The following is a 20,706-nucleotide window of genomic DNA, read 5'->3' on the forward strand; positions in this document are numbered from 1 at the left end:
AGTTGGAGGCTGACAATCGCCTCTAGGCCTAGAGACCGTCATACCTTGGGGTGTTTCCAGCAGGTTCAAATTTATTTCTGTTTTGGGACTTCCATGATGGTCTAGGGGCTAAGACTCAGTTCTTCCAATGCAAAGGGCACAGGTTCGATCCCAGGTTAGGGAACTATATCCTGCATGCCCCAACTAAGACCCAGCACAGCCAAATAAATAAATAAATACTAAAAAAAAAATTATTCCTGTTTGCAAAGTTTGCAGTGGGGCTGCAGGTTGACAGTTAACAAGGCCCTGAACTCCTTGGGTGCCCCGTCACAGACCAGACTCACTCTCCACGTCCAGTTGTGCTTTCACCCCTCACCCATTTATCCTTCTTCTCCCACTGCCTGTTTCCCAGGAGCTCTGTCACGCTGGAGGATTGGAGCTCATCTTAATTTTCTGTCCACTTTGGAAAATTTTCATTTTCAGTCTTTCCTGCTTCTCAGATTGACCTTAAAGGACCACTGATCATGTCAGTGTTTGGAGAATTGCCACAGTCCTGGCTGTCACTCAAGGTCACCTATAATTGAGTCCTAAATTACCTGAACCCTGTGATCCAGCCAGACTTCTATGCTCCCTCTTTGCTGAATGCCTTGTCCTTTCCTGCCTCCAAGCTTGTGCTTATGCATTTATTTTCTGCTTGCATTGCCTCTATTTTTCAAAATTCTGCCTATCATCTAAGGACTGAATGCTACCTCTTTCATGAAATATAACTTTCTCCTTTGTGCCTCTATTTAGAATAATCTGTCTTCTACTGCCTTCTGGATATGTCAGAGCTTCTCTTTTGGACTATAATATCTTTGAAAGTAGTAACCGTGTCTATTTCATACTGCCCCCCACCTTGACCCAGCATCTGTGTGTCCTCCACATATTCACTCACTGAATGTTAATGAAATGAATGAATGGATAAGTAAAGACTTTAAGAAGAAGGTAGATACTTTGTTGGTTGCCTATAGAGACATTAAAAACCCCAAGGAGGGAAAATATTCTGCTACTATGGAATTTATAACCTAACGTAGAGAAGCAAAAGATACACATGCAAAAAAAAACCTAAGGATTCTTTCACAAATACAAAATCTTGCAGTGCAAATCAAACACCTACCTGCTGAGGAGGAATTAAATGTGGTAGAATCTAGAAGCTCTTTCAAGAGCAAAACTTTGAACACGTGTTCCCTGGCTCATCACATTCTAGGGCAGAGAACCATCTACATCCTGTCCTAAAGTGGGCTTTCTAGTCTCCATGTCTCCACAGTCATCTCCAGTGCAACCACAGAGGGAAGGGACAACTGATATTTACTCTGTGTGTGTATGTGTGTGTTTTGATTACAAAATAATTGCCCTGAGGTATCTATACAGTAAGTCCGCCACATACAAACCTTCAAGTTGTGAACTTTCTAACAGTGAGAACGTGTGTTCCCATGTCCGATCGTGTGAGTTAGTTCATGCATTGTCACGTGCATGCGTCCTCTAGAGATGGTTGTGCTTTTGTGCACTTAACTGTACTATATAGAGCAGAGTAGTACAGTATCTTTATTTCAAGCCCAGGAAGTCTGGAAGCAAGCATAAAAGCCGCAGTGACGTAGCTGGCACTTTTCAAGGTACTGTACTGAAAGAGTGAAAATGTTTTCTTTCTTTATTGTTTGTTTTTTATTATTTGTGTGAGAAGTATTATCAACATATTACAGTACAGTACTATATGGCTGATTGTGTTAGTTGGGTACCTGGGCTAACTTTGTTGGACTTACACACGAATTGGACTTATAACTGTACTCTCGGAACAGAACTTGTTCGAATGTAGGGGACTTCCTGTAGAAGCAATGCTGTTTGGCTCTGCCTTACATCTCAGAAACCTGTCTTTATTTATGGGCTCAGCCCTAGTTCCAGGGTCCAGTTCCCATGATCAGTAGATACTTTCTAGATAACTGTCTTATTCTTTTAATAATCCAAGTGCATTTATGGTACTGTATCTTTATAGTTGTCTTCCATAAGAAAGGGAAAAGTCTCTTAAAATTCTGGTTTCTTTGTTTGTTTGGTTTGGTTCTTGACCTCTGGACACAAAAGGTGCAGGTCATGTTCCTTCATGATCTTTCCTGACCCTTAGCTCCTCCTCTATCCCATGCCCACTATCTTTGTCCAGTTCTGGGCTCTTCAGAACACATCACATTTAGACTACTTCATCAGCCTCCTGTTGTTCTTTTGGTCTCTGATCACTTCTGCCAGAGTAAGCTTCCTGAAATACCCTCTTCATCGTGTACTCACTGCTCACCCCTTACCCCCCAAGCCCTACTTAAAAACCTAAAGAGGCTCTATGTTGGTTATAGTATGAAGTCCAATCTCCACAACCTGGTCCTGGCTACATCTTTGCATCTGTCAGCCACCTCTAGCCCCACCACATCAATTCTCCACTCTAGCTGTGTACTCACCTAAGGACACCTTTCCTGTTGAGCTTCTTAAATCCTACCCAGCCCCCCAAAGCACAGCTGCAGCCCACCTCTCATCCCCGCAGATCCCTGGCTATAAGGCATAATTCATGTTAAACACATCTCTCTTTCATAACATAGGATGGTTTAGATCTAGGGGAGAGTTAGTGTCAAAAAAGAAGTTGGGCAGCGGGCAAAGCAGCTGTGCTAAATCAAATGGAAAGCCTCTGCTTCTGGCTTAATGGAAATGATGGCTGGAATTTGTGATTCTGCCCCACAGCTGAACAGAGGCAAAGCAGGGGGATGGCTGAATCCACCATCAAAATATGCCCAGGGAAATTTATTTTAAGAAAACCTATCAAATCAAATTTTATTAAAACCAAATAGTCAAATTCAACAGAGCAATGCCTTACTTGATAGTTTTTGGTGGGATCTTACCCAGTCATAATGGAAAATTTGTAGAGTTAAGTTGGATTTGAATATCTTTGCTAAGAAATTTAGATTTCCTTAACTCATCCATCCTTCACAGATTTTTAGGAAACCCCTTTAAGCTCATCATGGCACATTGAATTGCAGTGTTTTCCTGGAAGGTCAAGGTCTGGATGTATATTATTTAACAGTTTGTGCTCTTTTAGTTTTCCTTATTATTTTCCTTATTGTACTTGACTTAGAAGATGAGAAAGTAGATCCATCCTTCCATTTACAGACACCAGCTTGAAATTGATTACCTCGGTAGAGGGCCTTTGAGCTTTAGTTTCTTTTCACAAAGTTACAAGTCTGATAGATCTCCTCTTTCAGCATGCAGAAGGCCAGTGATATGCCTGCCAATAATCTGTTGGCCCAAGTCTAGGACAGTGCCAAGGGCAGCTTGGGCAGCCGTCCTTTGTTGAGACTCAGAATAAACCAATGGAAGGCCAGACAAAGCTGCAATAAGGGGTTGGAGCAGGTGGTACCACCTGTACCCATCTAATCCAAGCCCATCTAATCTGCCACTTATATGTGAAAAATCAGAGCGAGTCACAGTATCAGTGAAAAGATGGAAGTAGTTCTGGCTCATGCTCAAAGCCCATCAGGGAAGAAGATTACCATTAAAACTGGTGCTACTGGTCCTGGAAACCCAGGATTTATCCAATGGGCTAGAGCCACTTCTGTATTATCAATGCAAAGTTGAGATTTCCTTGATCATTTATAGCTGTGTGTGGCAGGACATTAAAGGGCCTAATTAAATGTTTATTACCTGTTTAAAATCTTCAGCGCAGTGAAGATACCTGCCAGCCTTTGGGACTTTACCTTTGGATTTATAGATGGATGTAGACTGTGGATTTCATGGTTGGGAACAGCTCTCTCCATATGGAACCGTCTAGGGGATTCCTTACAGAATTACGCTGGAGAAAACCCAGCCTCTGGTTCCGGGTGCTGGTTCCAGCTGCACGTCACCCTGACAGCTAATGAGATGTCAACTGTACTTACTTTTCTGTGAGAAAAATGACTAAACCAGATCCCAGCGACATTTTTGTAACTGTGGGGGGTGGATTAAGAGAAGGCCTATGACATTTCAAACCACATTTGAGGCACATAAAAAAACTTCCCATATTTCTACTTCATGAAATTTATCAGGAACTTACAGGTATGAAAGATTTCTCACCAGAATATTCTTTGAACTAAAAATAACTAAAATGTGGATTAAAGCTAAATATGTCACAAAAAACAACAGATTACATACTATAAGTGAAGCAGATCATAAAAATAATAGTGAAAAATCTTGTGAACCCATTCTTTAAAACTGTGATCTTCATCTGATTGAAGATGACGATTTATACCATTTTCTAAAATGAAAGGAGAAATAGCCTAAGTATTTAAAATGTTTAATGATTAAATTTTGAACCAGTATTTGCCTTCTAATTATTTATAGTTTAAGCAGAAATATTTATTGTGTAGTTCCTCTAGTGGAGTCAGCCTTGACCCTGGAATGTGATTCAAGATTGACATTTTTTTCTTTTAAAATGCATTCTCTAATTTTCCTTGAAGGTTTCCTTAAGCTTCACTCTTTTGAAGTTATATGTAATTAAACAGAATTTCATTTAAAATTTCATGAGGATGCTTTTCCAATGCTAAACATGTGTGAGACTTCTGTAGAAATCATGTTATATTTAGCCTTTTTTAATGTATAATCATTCCAGAATTATTCTTGCTGTTGATTCATTAGACAATAAATTACACATGAAGTAAAAGCAAAAATTTCTACCTACCATTAACAGGAGTGCAGGAATGAAACAAATAATGTCTACTTGATATCTTCTTTGCAGTTTCATTTATTTACAATTTCTAGGTAACAGTTTTTCATGTTAGAAATGGACTTTATTATTTGATTGCTGTTCAGTTACATTTTCACAGGCAAATGTTTTCAGTCAGCCCTCCAGATTAGCAAAATAGCTTGCATAATTTTCATCTTAAAATGCATTTGATTTTGACATTAGTTTTTCTCTTATGCTTACGTTTATCCTTGACAAAACCCCCGGCAATTTCCAACGTGTATAAACCAAAGCCATTCTTCTTAGCAAACACAACTCCCGTTTGAGGGAAGCACCCCCAGCAGTGGGGGCTATTTTAATGGACATGCTGTATTACTTTAATCTAACCCTTTTACCATCTGTTCTTCCCATAACAGTGAATGAAAAAAAAAGGACATATTTTATGTTTCAGGGTTACATTAGTAAAAAGTAAGATAAAAGTGATTTAAAAGCATGCATATGTTCTTAGTACAATTCAGTCTGCATCTGTGATGTTTTTTTCTCATGGTTCAGACACAAATCAAGAGGAAAGCTGTTCATGCCTGATAGAGTGAAAGTTTTTCATAGAAAACAGGACTTTATCATAAGAGGGTCTCTCTATATATTTTACAGCTAAAAATGATATTAAAAAAAAAAAAACCTCAGTGAGCTGCCAGAATAAAAATAGATAATGATAACATCTATCGTTGGAACATCTGGCATTTTTCCTGAGTTGCCTTATTGCTGCCACATCCAGATGAATGCAGAGCACCTGTCTGGAACATGCTGTTGAGTCGGGAGAGACTCTCATGACTGTTGTTAAAAGGGGAATATCTGCTGTAACTGTTGTGGAGGAGCGCTTCAGTACTAAGAGGACGTCACCGAGGCTGTGTGGAGATGGTCCACTGGAATGTAGGGGTTGGAGAAAGCTCCCTTTGTAAGAACACGCTTGGGGACCTGGGATCCATTACTGCTGCGTAGAGGGTGGCACGCTGCTGTTTTTGTTAGCTAGGTCCCTAAGTCTAGACAAGTCCAGGATTCTGGAAAGAGCAGAGATTCTGGAATTGCATCTCTCCTCTTAAATATCATACTCATGTGAACTTGGGCAGTTTAGGATTTTTTGTTTTTGCTTCATTTGTTGCATCAGTAAAGGGATTAATGATACTTTTAAGATGTTGTGAGCATTTAATAAGATAATGTCTGTGGGATCTCAGTACAGTGACCAGAGTGAAGCAAGTATTTGCTAAAGGTAGTGTGATGGGTTGTTGTGTGATGAGTATTAGTTAGCATATGCAAATCATATGGTAAACTGCCTCTTAGTCATAAGTTCATTTTCCCTTCCCCAGTAGCTACAGTGTTAATAGAGAGTAAGAGCTCCCTTCTTTGAACTCCTTAACTATATTGCTTTTCTGTTTGTTCATCCCTTGCCATTTTTGAACTTGTATTAGTTATGTCTTATGCATTATTTATACTGCTTCTAATATGAACACCTTAAAGATGGATCTGTATTTCTCAAATCACTTGGCATACTGCCTTGCCAATATTAGACATTCAGTAAATATCAGAATGAATCATAGAATGAATTGTTGTAAATAGTTTCCATTGAATGCATGTAAAACCCTAGCTGATGGCTCAGATTTTTAACCGGATGAAGTGTCAGTCTCTTCTAGAAGGAATGATTCTTTCACGAGCCCTGAGTCTTAGAGGAGAGCTGGGGGCTATGAATGGCATCTGACATCCATTGCTGGCAGGCATCCAAGCTCTTTGCTGGTCGGTGTTAGCCCACCTTTGGTGGGTGACATGTGGTTTCAAGTTTATTAGAACCAGGGCATCCTTCATCTGACTCATTTTTTAAATTTACCAGCATGAAAGCCTGTTTTGAAAATTAAATTTTAAATAAGAAATAGGGGTAAACTAAGGTGCAGAGTATTCATAATAATAAATTTTCTAAGAAAGAAAAATAGAGGTTTCTGCAAAATTAACCAAAAATTAGTTTCAGTGAACTTTCTTTCATTGTTGATAAAATCTAATTAAAATAGGGAATCGAATCATTCCGTTTCTTGTCTTTAAACAGAGGAGAAAGTGTCATTACCTTTTCAAAAGAAGAAGGGCAGATATTCTATAGGTTCTAAAATGTGATTTTTAAAAATTTTTTTTTTTTACCTAAAAATGGTCTAGATATCAACAATTGCTGGGAAAACCATCCACAGGTGCTGGCTAATCGATCATAAGTGTCCTCTCTCTCCACCCTTGAAACAGATCTGTGGGCTTTCTGTCACAGTTAAGTGATAAGAATCGTTGGTACCAAAGGGCATTTGAACCTTGAAAATCAGAGCATTAGGAAGAAAAGGCTGTAATGTTTAGGTGACTGGCCAGTCACCTGATTTCTTTTTGCAGCTGGGATGTTGATTTCTTTTTAAAAATTTTTATACTGAAGTATAGTCGGTTTACAATATTGTGTTGGTTTCAGATGGATGGCAACTGTGATTGTTATATGTACACATATATATTTCAGATTATTTCCATTATAGTTTATTATAAGATATTGAATATAGTTTCCTGTGCCTTACAGTAAATCTGTATTTCTTATCTATTTTATGTATAGTAGTTTGTATCTGTTAATTTCATACTCCTAATTTATCCCTCCCCCTCCCTTTGCCCTTTGGTAACCCAAGTTTGTTTTCTATGTCAGTGCATCTGTTTTTGTTTTGTGTATAGATTCATTTGCATTATTTTTTAGGATTCCACATATAGGTGATAGCATATAATATTTGTCTTTTTCTGTCTGATGTACTTTACTTGGTGTGGTATTTTCTAGGTCCACCGATGTTGCTGCAAATGACAGTATTTCATCATTTTTTATGGCTAATATTGCATTGTAAATACACACCACATCTTCTTAAACCAGTCATCTGTTGATGGGCACTTGGGTTGTTCCCACATCTTGGCTGTTGTAAATAACACTGCCATGAACACTGGGGTGTATCTCTTCGAATTAGAGTTTTTATTTTTTCCAGATGTATACCCAGGAATGGAATTGCTGGATCATATGGTAGTTCTATTTTTCATTCTTTGAGGAACCTCCATATGATTTTCCATAGTGGCTGTACCTATTTACATTCTCACCAGCAGTGTACAAGAGATGTTTTCTCCAAAAGAGATGTTGATTTCTTTATCCTTTAACCTATGTGTTTTATCTCTGACATGCCTATAGGATGGAACTGAAAATATGACCTCTAGATGATACAATCTAGGGGAAAAAAATCATTTTTACAAGATTGTGGTATAACTATTCTTGTCCACCCCCGGACCACTATTGATCTGTGGCCCCGGCGGTTGGGGACCCCTTCTTTACACGTTACATATCTATCCGTAATATTTGCATTTTAAGAGTATTGTGATGCACATTATTTACTTGATCTTCCCTGCAGTGGCGTAATGCAGGCAGTCTCTTCCTGTTCTGCAGATGGAAAAATCAAAGCCCCCAGGAGGTGATCTTCAGAACAAGTCATGTTGGATGATAGCAGATCAGGGTCCACCCATATTTGAATTCAGATCTGAATGGTGTTTCTACTGGAATCCCAAATTCACAACTTAAAATAAAAATTTTATGTACAAAATATTAATCATCAGTAATGAAAACAAAGATATTTAATTAAATTATAGCTTAATCAGAGCATGCCGCTATTTCTTCAGGAAAAAAAAAGTTTAAAACAAATGGCCTTGTCTCTAATCATTCTATAAAAATGAAATATTTTGCTATATCGGATTTTCTTATTTTGAAATACTTGTATGGAGGAAATTCCCTGATAATCTAGTGGTTAGGACTTGGTTCCTTTCACTTCAGGGGCTCTGGTTAGACCCCTGGTCAAGGAACTAAGATCCTGCAAGCCACGTGGTGGGGCCAAAAAGCAAACAAACAAAAATGAAACACAAAATCTTAACTTTGAAATGATTTCATACATAAAGGAAAGTTGCAAGGACAGTAAAGTATTTCTGCCTACTAAACATAGGTTCACTACAGCTTAACATTTTGTCATATTTGCTTTGTCATATTCTCTTTCTCTTTCCCCATCTGCCCTCATTTTTTATTTTTTCTGAACCAGCTTAGAGTAGGTTCCATATATAATACCTCTTTACCTACACCTTACTACTCAGTGTATCAATATATTGCTTGGTGTAGTGGCTTCTTAACAGTGGGGAATTGCAGTTTTTGTTAACTGTTACCAAATTCTCTTCCATAGAAGCTGTTATCAGTCTGAATTTCCATCAGCAGTGGGTGGGACAAAGTACCTGTTTGCCCACACTCTGCCAAGCAATGTATTGTCAAGCTTTTGAATGTGTGATAATCTAATGGTTAAGAAATGGTATCTCAGGGACTTCCCTGGTGGTCCCGTGACTTAGACTCCGAGCTCCCAATGACAGGGGCCACAGGTATGACCCTGGTCAGGGAACTAGATCCCACATGCTGCAACTAAGATTTCATATGCCACAATAAAGATTCCACAAGCTGCAAGATCCCAAAGATTCTGTATGCCGCAATTCTATATGCCACAATTTATTTGGCATAGTCAAATAAATAAATACTAAAAAAAAGAAAAAGAAGTGGTATTTCATTGTTTTAATTTGCATTTATCTTACTCAGAAGTTCAACATCTTTTCATACATGTAGTCTATTTTAATACTTTTTATGAATAATCAGTTTATGTCTTTTGACTATTTTTCCTTGTCCTCTCTTTTCTTCTGTTATTTTTCTAACTTTTGAATAGAGAATTGGATTTATGTTTATTCTTTCACTTTTATTGAATTGGGTATCTAAAACTATATATATCCCATAAATCTAGATATGTACATTTTCATTATCCTTTTCCTAGAAATTCTGTAGTTTATACTTTATTTGCCTATTTTCCCCAGGAGTTAGTTTTGTTTTTTTAGGTGGAAGAATTCTTTTTTAATTGTTCTTAATTTTTATTTGTTATTCATTGAAGTCAGAGAGTGTTGTTTATAATATTTCTACCTGGTCAAATTTCCTAAGTTTTTTTTATAACCTAATATTTTATGAATTTTGATGGCTCGTCATGGATGCTGAGGCTTATTCCTTATTATCAGTGTGTAAAGTCTGATATATAACCATAGCATTTATTGTTTTTTATTTTTATATCTTCTGTAGCTTTCCTTATTTTGGAGGGATTTGCCTTATACTGAAAGTGGCATTTTAGTCTCTTATTATTAGGGTATTTCTCCTTGTATCTCTTATGGCTTTGGCTTTATGTAGCTTTTATCACCAAGTTATTTGATGCATAGATAGAAAGACAAGGAAAAAATAATGTTTTTTAAGCAAGAGAATAACATGATTAGACAGGAATTTCAGAAAGATTTCTGAAGTGGTTAGGTTCTGGAAAACCCCAACACCAAGCCAGGGGTTTGGGAGTTTTGGGGAAATGGCAACCCACTCCAATTTTCTTCCCTGGAAAGTTCCATGGACAGAGGAGCCTGACAGGCTACAGTCCATGGAGTTGCTAAGAGTAAGACATGACTGAGCATAAATGCACGCAAGGGGCTCATTTGTTGTTCCTCTGGCAGGAAGACATCAGAAAGACAGAAAGTAGCTTAGTGGTTTCCAGGTACTGGAGAGAATGAAGAGTTACTGTTTAATGAGAAGAGAGTTTTCCAAGATAAAGGTTTTGAGATAGGTGGTGATGATTGCATAGAAATATGAATATACTTAATGCCACTGAATTGTACACAAAAATGGGTAGGATTCAGAGTTTTATGTTATGTGTTCAGTTCAGTTCAGTCTCTTTGTATCCGACTCTTTGCGACCCCATGGACTGCAGCACGCCAGGCCTCCCTGTCCATCACCAACTCCCAGAGTTTACTCAAACTCATGTCCATTGAGTCAGTGATGCCACCTAACCATCTTATCCTCTGTTGTCCCCTTCTTCTCTCACTTCAATCCTTCCCAGTGTCAGGGTCTTTTCCAATGGGTCAGTTCTTTGCATCAGGTGGCCAAAGTTTTGGAGGTTCAGTTTCAGCGTCAGTCCTTCCAATGAATATTCAGGACTGATTTCCTTTAGGATGGATTGGTTGGATCTCCTTGCAGTCCAAGGGACTCTCAAGAGTCTTCTCCAACACCACAGTTCAAAAGCATCAATTCTTCGGTGCTCAACTTTCTTTATAGTCCAACTCTCACATCCAAACATGACTACTGGAAAAACCATAGCTTTGACTAGATGGACCTTTGTTGGCAAAGTAATGTTTCTGCTTTTTAATATGCTATCTAGGTTGGTCATAACTGTCCTTCCAAGGAGCAAGCATCTTTTCATTTCGTGACTGCAGTCACCATCTTCAGTGATTTTGGAGCCCCCAAAAATAAAGTCTTGTCACTGTTTCCATTGTTTCCCCATCTATTTGCCATGAAGTGATGGGACCAGATGCCATGATCTTAGTTTTCTGAATGTTGAGTTTTAAGTCAACTTTTTCATTCTCCTCTTTCACTTTCATCAAGAGGTTCTTTAGTTCTTCTTCACTTTCTGCCATAAAGGTGGTGTCACCTGCATATCTGAGGTTATTGATATTTCTCCCAGCAATCTTGATTCCAGCTTGTGCTTCATCCAGCCCCAACTTTCTCATGATGTATTCTGCATATAAGTTAAAAAAGCAGGGTGACAATATACAGCCTTGACGTACTCCTTTCCCAATTTGGAACCAGTCTGTTGTTCCATGTCCAGTTCTAACTGTTGCTTCTTGACCTGCATACAGATTTCTCAGGAGGCAGGTCAGGTGGTCTGGTATTCCCATCTTTTTAAGAATTTTCCAGTTTGTTGCTGTCCACACAGTCAAAGGTTTTGGCATAGTCAATAAAGCAGAAGTAAATATTTTTCTGGAACTCTCTTGCTTTTTCGATGATCCAGCAGATGTTGGCAATTTGATCTCTGGTTCCTCTGCCTTTTCTAAATCCATCTTGAACATCTGGAAGTTCATGGTTCATGTACTGTTGAAGCCTGGCTTGGAGAATTTTGAGCATTACTTTACTAGCATGTGAGATGAATGCAATTTTGTGGTAGTTTGAACATTCTTTGGTATTGCCTTTCTTTGGGACTGGAACAAAAACTGACCTTTTCCAGTCCTGTGGCCACTGGTGAGTTTTCCAAAAATGCTGGTATATTGAGTGCAGCACTTTCACAGCATCATGTTTTAGGATTTGAAATAGCACAACTGGAATTCCATCACATCTACTAACTTTGTTCGTAGTGAAGCTTCCTAAGGCCCACTTGACTTCACATTCTAGGATGTCTGGCTCTAGGTTGGTGATCACACCATTGTGATTATCTGGGTATGGAGATCTTTTTTGTACAGTTCGTCTGTGTATTCTTGCCACCTCTTCTTATTCTCTTCTGCTTCTATTAGTTCCTTACCATTTCTGTCCTTTATTGAGCCCATCTTTGCATGAAATGTTCCCTTGGTGTCTCTAATTTTCTTGAAGAGATCTACAGACTTTCCCATTCTACTGTTTTCCTCTATTTCTTTGCATTGATCAGTTAGGAAGGCTTTCTTATCTCTCCTTGGTATTCTTTGGGACTCGCCATTCAAATGGGTATATCTTTCCTTTTCTCCTTTGCTTTTCACTTATCTTCTTCTAACAGCTATTTGTAGGGCCTCCTCAGACAACCATTTTGCCTTTTTGCATTTGTTTTCCTTGGGGATGGTCTTGATCCCTGCCTCCTATACAGTGTCATGAACCTCTGTCCATAGTTCTTCAGGCACTCTGTCTATCAGGTCTAATCCCTTGAATCTATTTGTCACTTCCATTGTATAATCGTAAGGGATTTGATTTAGGCCATACCTGAATGGTCTAGTGGTTTTCCCTACTTTCTTCAGTTTAAGTCTGAATTTGGCAATAAGAAGTTCATTGTCTGTGCCAGAGTCAGCTCCCGGTCTTGTTTTGGCTGACTGTATAGAGCTTTTCCATCTTTGGCTGCAAAGAATATAATCAATCTGATTTCGGTGTCGACCATCTGGTGATGTCCATGTGTAGAGTCTTCTCTTGTGTTGTTGGAAGAGGGTGTTTGCTATGACCAGTGCATTCTCTTGGCAAAACTCTATTAGCCTTTGCCCTGCTTCATTCTGTACTCCAAGGCCAAATTTGCCTGTTACTCCAGATATTTCTTGACTCCCTACTTTTGCATTCCAGTCCCCTATAATGAAAAAGACATCTTTTTTGGGGTGTTAGTTCTAGACGGTCTTGTAGGGCTTCATAGAACCGTTCAACTTCAGCTTCTTCAGCATCCGTGATCAGGGCATAGACTTGGATTACTGTGATATTGAATGGTTTGCCTTGCAAACAAACAGAGATCATTATGTTGTTTTTGAGACTGCATCCAAGTCATGCATTTCAGACTCTTTTGTTGACCATGATGGCTACTCCATTTCTTCTAAGGGATTCTTGCCCACAGAAGTAGATATAATGGTCATCTGAGTTCCATTCACCCATTCCAGTCCATTTTAGTTCGCTGATTCCTAAAATGTGGATGTTCACCCTTGCCATTGTTTCTGGAGTTATTTCTCCACCCTCTCCAGTAGCATCATGGGCAGCTACCAACCTGGGGAGTTCATCTTTCAGTGTCCTATCTTTCTGCCTTTTCATGCTGTTCCTGGGGTTCTCAAGGCAAGAATACTGAAGTGGTTTGCCATTCCCTTCTCCAGTGGACCACATTCTGTCAGAACGCTCCACCATGACCCATCTGTTTTGTGTGGGCCTACACGGCATGGCTTATAGTTTCACTGAGTTAGACAAGGCTGTGGTCCATGTGATCAGTTTGGTTAGTTTCCTGTGATTGTGGTTTTCAGTCTGTCTGCCCTCCAATGGAGAAGGGTGAGAGGCTTATAGAAGCTTCCTGATTGGAGAGACTGGCTGAGGGGGAAACTGGGTCTTGTTCTGATGGGCGGGGCCATGTTCAGTAAATCTTTAATCTAATTTTCTGTTGCTGGGTGGGGCTGTGTTCCCTCCCTGTTATTTACCTGGGGCCACACTATGGTGGAGGTGATGAAGATAATGGGGACCTCCTTCAGAGGTGCATGCATGCACTGCTACACTCGGCGCCCCCAGCCCTGCAGCGGGCCACCACCGACCCACACCTCTGCCGGAGACCCCTGGACACTCACGGGCAGGTCTGGGTCAGTCTCCTGTGGGGTCACGGCTCCTTTCCTCTGGGTCCTGGTGCACAAGGTTCTGTTTGTACCTCCAAGAGGGCTTATGCCACACCCGGGTCTGCTGCACCCAGAGCCCCGTCCCTGCGGCAGTCCACCGCTGACCTGAACCTCCTCAGGAGACACTCAGGACACAGTTCTGTCTCAGTCTCTGTGGGGTCTCTGGGTCCGGGTGCGCACAAGGTTGGTTTGAGCCCTCTGAGCGTTTCTGGCAGGTATGGGGTTTGATTCTAAAGGCAATTTCACCCCCCTACCATCTCGCTGGAGCTTCTCCTTTGTCCTTGGACGTGGGGTGTCTCCTTACAGTCACTTGAGCACCGCAGCCGCCGCTCCGGCACCTACCGTCCTGCTAGGGCTTCTCCGCCCTTGGACAAGGGGTACCTCTTATGTGTATTTTACCACAATTAAAAATAATTTTAAAAAGAAAAAGAACAGTTACAGAGGACCTGGGAGTGGGGGAAAATGCTGCCATAAACATTCATGTATCAGTTTTTAAATGAATATAATTGTCATTTATCTGGAAAAGGTGTCCAGTTTTGCATATAGCAGTTGCACATTTAGGCTTTTTAGAAACGTCTAAGCTGTTTTCCAGAGGGGCTATATCATTTTACATTCCTATCAGCATTGCATGACTGAGCCAGTTTTTCTTCATCTTTGTATTGTCATTTGGTATTGTCACTATTTTTTTAATTTTAGCCAGTCTAATAGGTATGTGGTAATATTTCTTAGTTGTTTGAATTTTCCATCATGTGATTATTTGTCATCTCTTTATCTACTGGGTGGAATGTCTCTTCTTGTCTTTTACACATTTTAGTGTTTTATTGTTGAGTTTGGGAGTTCTGGATTTAGCTCGATTTTGAGTTCCTTACCTGTGGCCAGTGCTATGAGCTACTAAATATTGACTTGCATTCATATTTTGGCATTTATGGAGCTCTTTCTTTCTGAGGATAATTTTCTTCATTTTCCCTATGTCCTCAATTCCTTTCTCTCTTTCCACTCTCTCTCTCTCTCTCTTTTTTTCACATAGTCTCTTAAACCTCTCTGTACTCACAGGCTCACAGCAACTGCTGTTAGACTTTGTTTTTTTCACTTATAAGTAATTTTAAATTTGGCATATTCCTTGCCTCCTAGTAATGCTGATAGCATAGGTCATGTGAGGTTTAATTTGTGCTCCTTGAAAAGCACTGCAGATGGTGATTGCAGCCATGAAATTAAAAGATGCTTACTCCTTGGAAGGAAAGTTATGACCAACCTAGACAGCATATTAAAAAGCAGAGACATTACTTTGCCAACAAAGGTCTGTCTAGTTAAGGCTGTGGTTTTTCCAGTGGTCATGTATGGATGTGAGAGTTGGCCTATAAAGAAAGCTGAGCGCTGAAGAGTTGATGCTTTTGAACTGTGGTGTTGGAGAAGACTCTTGAGAGTCCCTTGGACTGCAAGGAGATCCAACCAGTCCATCCTAAAGGAGATCAGTCCTGGGTGTTCCTTGGAAGGACTGATGTTGAAGCTGAAACTCCAATACTTTGGCCACCTGATGCAAAGAGCTGACTCATTTGAAAAGACCCTGATGCTGGGAAAGACTGAGGGCAGGAGGAGAAAGGGATGACAGAGGATGAGATGGTTGGATGGTATCGCCGACTCGATGGACATGGATTTGGGTGGACTCTGGCAGTTGGTGATGGACAGGGAGGCCTGGTGTGCTGTGGTTCATGGGGTCGCAAAGAGTTGGACACGACTGAGTGACTGAACTGAACTGAACTGATAACCTTATGATTTCTTAGGGGAGGATGTGTGAAGAGATGCAGATTCAAATGGATGCTATTATCCTTTCTACTCAGAAGCCTCTAGAATGGAATGATTTATTGACCTAACGTCCTCATAATACCTATAAAATTTGTGTCATGAGATACTTGGAGGGAAATTAACATATAGCAAAATTATGACTGACATAATAGCCTTCTTCTTATAACCATGAAAACAAAAATTCTTGGACTTGTATTATAGTTCTAATTATCTAGTTTAAATAAGTGCAATATAGGAACAGGCATAGGGATCATGTGTTTCAACACTAGAAAGGATACCAAATAATTTTTTTATTATAAAAAGAATATTAGAGCAGGAAGAAAAGTTCAAGGACTAACCTAACCTGATATGTCATTCTACAGCTGAGGCTAAGAAAGATAGATTTTCCCTAGGTTACCCTGGGGGGCTGTGGTCCACTGGGATGTAAAGAGTTGGATACAACTGAAGTGACTCAGCACGCATCCACACCCGGAGAGTTACTATCGAGAATGGATCTGGGGCCAAGTCTCCTGTGGCTCCCTGTCCTCAGGGCCTCTTCCATTAAGTGGCCCCAACCCTGGTTCAGCTTTTCCTGTTGGGACACAAGAAATTAAATCAGTTGCCTGTGACTGTACATGTGGTTAAGTAACAAGTGCAGGTGCCAGGGAGACCAGGGGTCTTCGTCTATGGCACTCATTCACAGGCGGCATATGTTGCCTGGCTGCCTGCCTCCCTTTCTGCCCTCTCTCTTTCCTCAAATATGTCATGAACAACTGAACTACTTCAGATCAAATTACAGGGTTGTAGTGTTAACAAAGTATGGTCTGTTTTAAAGGGTGGACATGGCTCACAGTTTTTTGTTTTGGGGGGCTTTTTTTTTTTTGCCCATGGGGGATCTTAATTTCCCACCAGGAATCAAACTGGTGGCCCCTGCAGAGGCAATGCGGAGTCTTAGCCACTGAACACCAGGGAAGTCCACGGCTCCCAGTTTTGATGGTGTACTCAGGCTCAAGTTTATAGGCCTTCTCTTATAAGACAAAGGCTGACGGCTTGGCTCTCCCCCCATACCTCTAACGCAGCGGGAGGGCTCAGGCTAACTGAACCACCCAACTCCCGCCTGCTTGAAGGTCATTGCTGTGGTTTCCTGATTATCGACAAGAGGCTTCTCTGTCAAATTCTTCTTCAGGTGCTCTTGAAATGTGTACCTCGCGTACGCCAGGGTTGCCTCGTGTTGAATTTTCTTTGTCAGTGAAGGGCAGAATGTTCTCGTCTGCTGCGCCAACAGCACTTTCCCATATACACTCAGGGAAGGCTTTTCCTCCTCTCAGCAGGGCTCAAAAGTCTTGACTGGAGCACTTCAGAAATAGGCCTGGTTTATACTTTTACAAAAACAAGCAGAGTCTGGGCAATTCCTACTGTGGAATAGTACCGACGATCTTGAATTTTTTCCTAGCAAGCAGGTGGATGGTGCTCCCAGAGGGCAAATGGAGAGCACGCTGGTCCCCACTCAGTCAGGAGAGAGGGTGGCAGCCCCCACTTGGTGAAATGAGAGGCTGGTGTTCAGGGGGAGAAAAGTCAGAGGGCAGGTGGGGGCGTGAGTAGGAGAGACGGAGCTCGGGGTGCTGTGATATGTCCACCCTACAGGCCTGCAAGAACGAAGTTCAATTTTCTATTTTTTTGTCTTGATGGAATATGGTGATAGTCCATATGTACATTCATAAAATAATTAAGTTAACATTAGAAATAGCCATGGAAAAATCTTGACCCTGGAATCACCTGGAACTCTGTCCTGAGTATGCTGTATTTATCAGGGTGCTATGGAGTTGCCCCAGAGGAGCCTCTGTACCTCATCTCCCTGGTGGAGCTGCCTGTTTGCACAGAATTGGGGAAGGCTGGGATTCTTTCTTCTGTTCAGGGTGGGCCTAGGAGAAAAGGGAGAGTTTGGCTTGTTCTGATAAGCCCTCATCAGGGATCACATTTGCTCAACCAGCGTGTGACGTGAAGGACAATAGAGCCTGGGAATTTCTTCTGTCCCTGTGCCTCCCCCATCCCTACCCCCTGCGCAAGCTCCTTCCCACCTTACCCGCGCCCCACCACACATACCCATCCTTCCTCCTTGGGGGTGAGAAAGAAAATGCAAACTGGACTTGTATTTTGATTCCTGAACCTATAAAGCTGTTTCAGCCACTTTTCTGGTAATCTCTCTAACATTGAATCCTTTCTTTCTCCTCTCTTCCTTACCATGGAAGAAGAAAACCAGACTTTGAAACCAGATAGACTGTGGGATGGCTGTGGCATCTTATTAAAACTCAGTGATGCAGTGTCCTCATCTATAAAATGGAGCTATGTTACTGTCCAGGTGGCTTTAAGGATTCATTTATATAATATATTGTGAGTGGTTAGGGTTAGTATACTGCTGGGCACACAGTAAATTCCCAATAAATAGCATCTATTATTATAGCAGGTAATCTCTCTATGGTACCAAGAATTGTGTTTAGCATTAGGTGACGAAAAACTGGTAGAAATGATTATGTTACTGATATTAATGGCTCTTGAGGAACCTCAAACTGAACCTACCTCCTGGGGAGGTCCTCTGGCCTTTTATGTTTTCTTTAAAGCACCTGACCAAATACTCTGGCAACAGGTGAGCAGTGTGATTCCGCAGAGGTGCAGCCTTGCCTGCAGCTACGTTATCCTGACGAGCCTGTGCATATTTGAAGTTTCACTTTAGAAAGCAAGAAACACGTCCTGGTGAACTAGGTTAACTTACATGGATAGACAAGACTTTCCCAAAGTCACATTGAGACTGAATTAGGTTAAGCATTTATTAACTACCTCGCCCTGTATCCAGCATGTCTCTCAGAGAGTTACCAGTCCAGTGTGAAGCCTTCAACCTTGCTTTTGTTTTGTTTTTTTATGTAAGAAAAAATGTGAAAAGCCAACAGGAGTAAAATATGGCGCTCTCAGGACTTCCTCTGGTGGTCCCATGGCTAAAACTCTGTCTGCCACAACAAACACGGGGGCACAGCCAATTATATAAATAAATAAGTATTTTTAAAAAATATGGTGCTCTCTTGGACTCTCTTTTTGACACTACCATTTGTGTAGCAGTGGAGAACTTGGGTTTGAATTCTGGCTCCCTGCTAACCCTGCCGTCTTGGGGAAGTCATTTCCCCTCCTAGGGATTCAGCTTACCTACCCATTTAATGGGTTACTAATATCTCTACTTGGGATTCCCTGGTGACCCAGCTGGTTCCATCTCTGGGCCGGGGAGATCCCCTGGAGGAGGAGACGGCAGCCCACTCTGGGGTTCTTGCCTGGAGAGTCCCATGGACAGAGGGGCCTGGCGGGCTATGGTCCAGTGGCCCCAGAAGAGTTGTACCCGACTTAGCGACTAAACAACAGCAAATACTTTCACTGACGCGCTTGTAAGAATTATGTCGAGTAATTCACGGGAAGTGCGTCCAGTAGTGCCTGGCATTTAGTTCAGTCCGTGTTTGTTATTAGTTTTATCTCCTTCTTCCAGCGGTCTAAAGGATTTTCTTCGCGGTACCGTGACTGACTTGGGTGATCCAAGTCAGGGGAGCCCAGCCTGGCGCTAGAGCCCAATATGACCGGAAGGATGCTTTCAGACCTTGGGGCCTTTTTTTTTTTTTTGAAATGTTCTTTTCTCGCCCTCTCGGTTTCAGTACTCCGGATTTCCCACGGAAAGATCGGAATCAGATCACGAAAGCCAGTGGGGCGGCAGTCCCCTGACGGACGCGGCCTCCCCGCAGCTCCTGGACCCCGCGGACCGGCCGGGCTCCCAGCACGACGCGTCGTGCGCCTACAGGCAGTTCTCGGACCGCGGCTCCCTCTGCTACGGCTTCGCGCTCGACCACTCCAGGCTGGTGGAGGAGAGGCATTTCCACACCCAGGCCTGCGAGGGCGGCCGGTGTGAGGCAGGCAGGTACTTCCTGGGAGCGCCGCAGGCGGGGAGGGAGCCCTGGTGGGGCTCTCGCGCAGCCTTGCCCCTGACCAAGGCCTCGCCGGAGAGCAGAGAAGCCTATGAGAGCAGCATGCCTCACATCGCCTCGGTGCACAGGATCCACGGTAAGGGCGAGCTCCAGACTCCTGACGCGCAGCCTGGCATCTCTGGGCAGGGTTGTCTTAGTCTAGGTTGGACCCTGGAGTGAACCCCACCCAGTGAGCTTTCTCCTCGGAATTTACAAATCAGAAGCTCCAACCAGTGGGATCTTAAGAACCAAATCCGCTCTTTTGAAGAGTATTGATTTCGCTGATGTTTTCTTAATCCATTTATTTTGGACAGGCGAGTAAACACGATTCCCATTTTAACGTTAAAAAAAAAAGTAAAGAAATTAAGTTAAAATGAATTAAGTCTATTCCTACCTAGGTGTAGTCTGTATGCATTTAAATTTCTTCTGTATTCTGAGGCTTCAGATGTGGACAGGGAGTAGCTTGGGGCTCCTTTAGCAGGGTTTCTCAATGAGGACACTGTTGGTGGTGTTGGGGGTGGTGGGAGGCCTGCCTTTGTTTTATGGCCTATCACTCACTGTCACAGGTATCTTAACCTCCCTGGTCCTCCAGGCATTAAATGCTAGTAACTGCTCCCTTCACCCCATTACAGGAACCCACAGTCTCCTCTGTGAGTTGAGGATGGAGTGAGATGTGGAACCCACGGGGACTTTCACCTTGGGATTATTTCATGGCTTTGTGAACACATAGAAATGGGCGCTGCAGTTGAAACCTTTAGTGTTATTAATGCTCTTCTATGTCCATTTCAATGTAATCTGCTCAAGGAGACCTCATCCTGTCCATTCCAAGTTTGGGTCAGGCAGGTCTTGAAAACCCTCCCCATTTCGTTAAAAGGCAGTGACACTAAGATTGATCCGATGGCTATGGTATTTCTCTTCCTACTGTGTCTCTCAAATGAGAAATATGCTGGACATTGCAGTTCTCCCCATAAAAGTCTCCTGCAAATACCACCTGGG

General features: G+C 41.7%; 1 protein-coding gene across 2 annotated transcripts in view; it reads left to right on the forward strand.

Annotated features, from left to right (window-relative positions):
- Positions 1 to 20,706, forward strand: part of SIM1 (SIM bHLH transcription factor 1) — a 74,304-nt gene that overhangs the window by 46,770 nt on the left and 6,828 nt on the right. For both annotated transcript variants that reach the window (XM_043890446.1, XM_043890447.1), the window contains one exon: positions 19,405 to 19,807. In XM_043890446.1, the coding sequence (XP_043746381.1) occupies positions 19,405 to 19,807 (403 nt within the window). The remainder of the gene's footprint in view (positions 1 to 19,404; positions 19,808 to 20,706) is intronic.

Source organism: Cervus elaphus, chromosome 28 (genome assembly GCF_910594005.1).
Source record: "Cervus elaphus chromosome 28, mCerEla1.1, whole genome shotgun sequence".
Lineage (NCBI taxonomy): Eukaryota > Metazoa > Chordata > Mammalia > Artiodactyla > Cervidae > Cervus > Cervus elaphus.